The sequence below is a fragment of the Agrilus planipennis genome, unplaced genomic scaffold (genome assembly GCF_000699045.2).
Source record: "Agrilus planipennis isolate EAB-ADULT unplaced genomic scaffold, Apla_2.0 scaffold149, whole genome shotgun sequence".
NCBI lineage: Eukaryota > Metazoa > Arthropoda > Insecta > Coleoptera > Buprestidae > Agrilus > Agrilus planipennis.
Genome location: NW_020438906.1, coordinates 512581 through 519657, shown reverse-complemented (window position 1 = coordinate 519657; position 7077 = coordinate 512581). Strand labels below are relative to the sequence as shown.

Here is a 7077-nt window from a genome sequence, read left to right as displayed (position 1 = left end):
ACACAATCTTACATGACACGATTTCTTTCTTTCGTTTTATTATTAAATAATACTACACCTGTACAGTAATGCTTCAAATTTAACTACAGGTACAAATAAAACTAAGATACAATATATACATTTACCTTTCCTATTTGTTCTGGTTTTTAAACTTTTTAATACATAACCGTAAGGGCAGCTACACTTATTTTTATAATAAGGAAAATTAAAGCATTGACGTAGATAAATTCTCATTCGGAATTTTTAAAAGAAGTACATTACATACATATTTACATATTTAAAGGTAATACTTTCAAATATTACTACATATATAACAAAGGTACCTATAGCAAATCATTAGCTTTTTACACCATTCATCCGTAAGTAACAATATCATCATCCGTACTATTACTACATGTTTACGCGAAGATAAACATATGAAAATGGTTGAGGCTTTAACTTTTATGTTAATAACAATAAAATATGATCACTTAAACACGTCTTAACTTCAATTTTAAAAGTTACCGAGAGATATTTAGAGAGGAACATAAGATCTAGACAAGACAAGCGTCGCGAGTAAGAAAGATACAAAATGAATCAGTTATATAAAAGGTGCGTTTTTTTCAATATTTTACTCCGATTCACACACACTCATTAAAAAAGATGTTCATGTGCCAAACGTAGTAAAAAAAATCAAATTAGATACATATAAGTACTACCTTACTGAGCAGCAACTTGGGCGGCCGTCTTCGAGCACAACATGCGACTCTCTTAAGTGCGTTTTACATAGAGCGTATAATTAGGATTTATAGGATCGTCAAGAAATATAAAGGCGTTATCCACTACTGTACGTAACGCTAACCATTCCGTCTCCGTTACGTCACCACACAGAAATTTAACATCCAATTCATGATGATGTTTTACGTGTTGTGCAACCGTTTTTAAAAATTGCATGAAAAATAAAAGAAACGGCCGATTTTATAATCGAAGACAAGGAATAATTGCACTCACTTTAGATACGGAACAGAAAGAATAAAAAAGGCAAGTATGGATTCATAATATATTTCAAACAAGAAAGAATAAGAGCAAATATGACACTATATTTCCGTAATGGGAAAGCGACGAAGTGAAATATTGTAAATTGAATTAAATAACTACGTTATTGTATACAACCCATGGGCTTGCAGATACGGCATCAGACACTGACATAAGTCGTCGTGACGAATAATGTTGTTGCATCCATTGCTTGTATGTAATAAGGTAACGGTGGCGGAACGGTGACGGAACGTATAGTGTGTATCGTGCTCAAGCAAGTACCATAGGTTTAAAAGAGTAATTCCACATGGGTGCATAATATGATACACCAGGCACCTATTCATGTGGTCGTGTCGGATGGTCTAATTAGACGTTCATTACTTGTAATTTAAGAATATTTCCTATAACGGTGGCGGAACGGTGACGGAACATATAGTGTGAATCGTGATAAAGCAAGCACCATAGGTTTAAAAAAGTAATTCCCAGGCACTGATACATGTGGTCGTGACGGATGGCGTGATTATACGTTCATTGCTTCTAATTTAATAATATTTCATGTAACGGTGACGGAACGTATAGTGTGAATCTTGCTTAAACAAGCACCATAGGTTTAAATGAGTAATTCCACATGACACATCTTAAATGGAACAACCGATCGGCATATGTGGCAACAACGGCAACTGGTCGGTTCTGACCATACGACTTGCATGTGAAAGCAGTATGACGCGTATGGAAAATCGGCGCACGCGGTCAGCTTTGACGAACTGTCCTAATCATACGCTTCATGTGAAAGCGCTCTTACGGCTGGCTCGTGGTGTAAATTATGCGCCCCTATGCGGTTTATGCTCCTGTCTCTAGTCTTTCTTGTTAAGCCTTGATTAAGTGTGATTTTAAATTTCATTTATTAACAATACTGAGGTTAAGAGTCGCGGGTAAACACTTCAACCATGAAGACTACACAAAGAACATGAACTCAAGTGGTAAAATTAATTGGTTTTTTAATTTGAAACAGTAAACTAAATTAAGCACTCCTAGAAGCCTACTTTAGAAATTACCGATACACCCCCTAACGTTTATGTTTAATATCTTCGCGTAAATATGAATAGGTAGTATACCTACGCGTTTCAAAAACGGTTTAAATGATATTAAGGTACTCTTTGCATAAATATATATTAATAAAAATCACAGGAGTTGGATAATATACATAATAATAGTACTTACATTGTTCGCATCCCTAAACGATAAAGAAACTACCCGGGATATTGCTAAAATTTTCGTTAAATTATTTAATTATTATACTCCAATTGCTACATTTGCTAGCCTTACGTACATGTACTTGGGGATTTTATTTTGTTGTTTTTATTATTATGATGGAAGTCAACAATCCTGCTACAAGTATTTTTAATTTGTGTGTAACTATACAAAAAATCCGGAGAACGTTTTTGAATTTTGTTTTTCTTTCTTCGCACAAAAATAATCAAACACGCACTTGTAGTTTATCTTTTATGTTTAGGATTTTTCATATTCCAAATGACATTAGACTTTCATTAATCTTTTATGTGATATTTACATCGTTTATTGGCGCAGTATTGCTTCTGAATGGCAATTCGACTAATTGTAAGATAATTTTATTTCTCAAATTATAATAACTTAAATTGAAAAAATTAAGTAAATGCTTACAAACGCATCAAATTTAAATAAAACAACTTTTTTTGTGATAGTGTTTGTTAATTTGGCGAACAGATATTTTACTTCATGACCTACAAATTTTTAGCATGATTAAACTTGATTGTATAAAAATATATACCATCAATATCAATTAAAATCGCGGTTAATACTTAGGAATACGATAAGTGCCAGATTTGTATGAAGCTGTAAGCATCAGCACATCTTCATTGTAATGAAATTATGATGACTAGCATATTTAGGTATATCGTCTCGTTATGATTTTATATGTAATTATAACGAGAATTCCCTTCTTTATATAGCGTCCAATTTGATATTTACGTAGTCGATTATCTTCCATATATCATTAACAATGGTAAGATACATGGGGAAAAAATTGTAATCTACTACTACTGCACTTTTACGTATTGTGGCCATATTTTTTAGTGACAATTTAGTCGTAGTGGTCGTAGTCGGATATTAGAATGTTAGAAAAGCTCACCAGGAATTTCAGGATGATAAATCCTAGGAATTCTGTAGTACTTATATATAATCACATTCTTGATTGTGTAATTAAGGTATTGCACAATATCGTACGCCAAAATTAAAATTATGCTTTGTATTTATTTAAATTTAGTGATGTAAAAGAAGTGGCTGATATTCGCCATCTAGGAGATCAGATAACTCAAAATGGATGGAGAAGTAGAGATATAAAACAGAGAACAGTGCACTGTCGAGTCGTTTTCAACAAAAAGAAGTCACTTCTGTACTCGCGAACGATTAATTTAGAAATTCGAAAAAGATTGTTAAAGGTGTATGCTTGGAGCACGCCGCTGTACCGGTGCGAAACCTAGACGGTGAGCGCGGTGGAAAAGAAAAGGTTAGAAGCGTTTGAAATGTGGTGTTACAGGCGAATGAAAAGGTATGGAAGTCAATAAAAAATACGGCAAGATAGGTTGGTAGGACACCTTCATAGTTATGAAAGACTAGCCAGAGATATTAGAAGCGGAAACAGGAGTTAAGAGGAGTAAAGGTAGAATTAGATTAAATTACTGTTCAAATGTAGTTAAGGATGTGTGGGATGTTCTAGTTGTAAGGAAATGCGAAGATTAGCTCAGGATAGGAAAGAGTGGAGATGCGTGTCCAACCATCAGTCTTAATACTGACGACCTTATGGTGATGAAAGAATGATGAATAAAATAGGCATAAGAACGACAGATTTGAAACTCACGTCGGATAACAATAAAAACTAGTTAACTTGGCTGTCTCTCAATAAATTCATTTCCTTCTAATAAACACCTAAGAGCTTCGCATCTTACATTATTTTGCTTATTATATAATTTCAGTAATATGCGATTTGTTTGATATCCCTGCGAGCTACTAATATGCAATGGATTTATGCTGGAGTTAGTTCAGTTTTTAATCTCTTAATAGGTTTACATTCTTTGTAACGTTAATCTTTACAACGCTCAACTCTATCGAACTCTATCGTTGACCATACTTTCTTCGGTATCCAACAGTAGAACTCGAAAAAGCACGCTTAGAAATTATGCCTTTCTAAGCCAAAATGATTGTATCTATTCGATTCTTTATATCATAGTCTACTAGTCAACCTTTACGGTCTTTTATTGAATTTCGAGTTACTGGATTCCACTGTTTCAGAAGATATGACCAGGTTTAACATAAACATGTGCACAGTGGTCCAAGAAAATGAAGGATTTTATTTTTCCATTCATTAAATGTTAAATTACAATAATCACTAAAGGATGGTCTGCATTTTACGACTACAAATTCGATGTACGGTTAAATTCCAGTACCGCAAATCGTAGAAGAAGATTATTACCCTGTCGAAATTTAATTGATAGAGAAAGTAGGCACAACGTGTGCTTTACGGTACGGATCATATGAACATGTTTTCGAGCAGTTCGAGGGCGAAAGGCGTTGTCGCCACTGCCGGTGGCTGCACTGACGGAAGCGACGGCGCTTGGCACTACCACGCTCGCGCTTGTAAGGGTAAATAAGTCCCGCACTGTTGCTGATAGTTTGACGTTTGCTGACGATAGGCCATCGCGGCCAAACTTCCGTTCGCCATACACTGGGCCTGTTGCTGCACAGACGATTGACATGCCGACGCAGGCGATTGCTGCGTCCGACTCACGGCGCTCTCGACCGTCGACGCCGTGGACGTCTGGCTGTTGGAACCTCCTCCCGAACATGGTTTTCCATCTTTCACCAAAACCGGAACGGCGACTCTTCGGGGCGAACTTGACGACTGAAACAAAAACAGAAAATGAAGAATCCTTTTTGATCTATTGTCTCCTACGAATAATTATAATAATGAAAATCGCCAAAGGGCCTCTGTCCGCCTGACTGTCTGTGTGTCACAACAAAACTCCTAAACCATTGAACAATTTGCAATGCAATAAACGAATACCTTTTTGGCTACAACTAAAATAATCCCCCTTTAGACTTTGTTAGAGTTTGCACTGTTGTAAAGAACATTTTTGAAAGGATTAAGGGAATGAGATCAACAAAAGGACTCAGGGTTGATGTCAGGGCAGTCGTCTGGCACTGTTTTTTAATAGCAAACAGTAGATTATAACTAAACCATTTAATTTGTTATATAGAATTTGCGCCTACGGAAACACCACTTCCGAATTGTTATTAAGTTTTCTATCCACTGTATCCTCATCATTCGAACGATTCTAACCTTTTCTTTTCCACCACGCCCGCCATCCATGTTTCGCACCCGTACAGCGTCGGGCTCCAAATATACACCTTTAACAATCTTTTTCGAATTTCTAAATTAACTCGTCGCGAGCATAGAAGTGACTTCTTTTTATTAAAGGCGACTCGATCCTGCGCTATTTTTTGCTTCATATCTCTACCAATCCTTCCGTCCTGACTTATCTGACTTCTTAAATACCGAAAATCAGCCACTTCTTCTTAATGCAATAAAAAGACACGCCCGTGTATGTCGCATATTTTAATACTCTCAACGGAATCAAAGCCTATAGAGTCCTTCTCGTTGACCTAGAATTATGAAATTTGGCATGAAGCAAAAAGTGTTACCTATAAGAGAAAAATCCGAAAACTTTAAATTTTACATGTGTTACGTCACAAAAAAAGTTTTTTAATTGTAGTATTGTAATTATACGTTAAGGGGGCTGATTTTGGGTGAAACTTAAAACATACTTGGAAAAAGCGGCGAAAATCATCGAGACTTGATTTTGTAACTGACGAACTACGTGTATACCTACTAGTACCGTCGGTGCGCGAGTCCGACTCATATTTGGCCGGTTTTTTAAAATAATATTGTAACTTACAATTAGTCAATAATTAATTAACAGTGGTAATTTTTATTTATAGGGAGCGTAAGCAAGTGTGTCATCATTAATAGTGTCTAGGTAGTATATCCTTGAATCCTATGTACCCTCGTCAACAGTATCTATCCATCCAAATTTGAGGGAGGGGGTGCAACTATGCAGTACGCAATTATTACTTTTAATATTTAAATGTGATCAAAAATTACAATAAGAGAATTATTCGAATGAAATTCGCACTTTTTATTGAGGGTAAAAATTTAAAATGAATTGGACTTGATACTAAAGCTTTTAAGTATATTACGTTTTCATTTTAAAGACTATAGTTGACGTGGTTTATATTTTAATAAACTGATATATTCTGTGGCATTTGCCTACTTTCTTTTTCGTTTAAGTCAGCAATTGAAATTTCCCGTTGAGGGCTTTAAAGCTGCGTGTGCCTTACTTGTGATTCACGACCGTATTACGATGTATACACTTCCTTTAAGTAGACATGTCCTTATATCATCCTGAAGGATGGCGCGAGTCTCCGTAATGACTAAAGAGGATCTGTCTGTCATGTTTAACAAAATTAATTCGGTTACCTAGTACAGAGACATTGCTCGGTTGTTCGGATGAGGACCTCTCAAGACAATTCATACTTCCGATGAAATATAATTTGTCGTAATGGCAAGATGTCGGTTTTGATAAACCGTGATGTTTAATTAAACTCTTTTTCGTTAATTAATCGAGTGAATGACCCTTTCAGATTTATGTACCTAACTATTTTAAATTCAGAGTGATTATCTTAACATTATATTTTATATGAGTTAAAAAAACTCTGATGTTAGAACAAAAGAAAGAAAGAAGTCACTTCTATGCTCGCGAACGGTTAATTTAGAAATTCGAAAAAGGTTGCTAAGATATATGTTTGGAGCGCGGCGTTGTACGGGTGCGAAACATGGACAGTGGGCGCGGCGGAAAAGAAAAAGTTAGAAGCCTTCGAAATAATGAGCATAACGTGGGTAGAAAGGGTTAGAAATGAAGAGGTATTAGAAAGAATAGGAGAACAGAGTCAATTAGTCAACCTTTACGG

General features: G+C 35.6%; 2 protein-coding genes across 2 annotated transcripts in view; one reads left to right on the top strand and one right to left on the bottom strand.

Moving 5' to 3' along the window:
* Nucleotides 1-7077, top strand: part of LOC108736415 (coiled-coil domain-containing protein 61) — a 113716-nt gene that overhangs the window by 37884 nt on the left and 68755 nt on the right. The window lies entirely within an intron of this gene.
* The window catches only part of LOC108736392 (homeobox protein Nkx-2.1), a 52041-nt gene continuing 48749 nt past the window's right edge, over nt 3786-7077 (bottom strand). Inside the window, exon 6 of the mRNA XM_025973383.1 lies at nt 3786-4951. Coding sequence (XP_025829168.1) covers nt 4670-4951 — 282 coding nt within the window. The 3' untranslated portion in view covers nt 3786-4669. The remainder of the gene's footprint in view (nt 4952-7077) is intronic.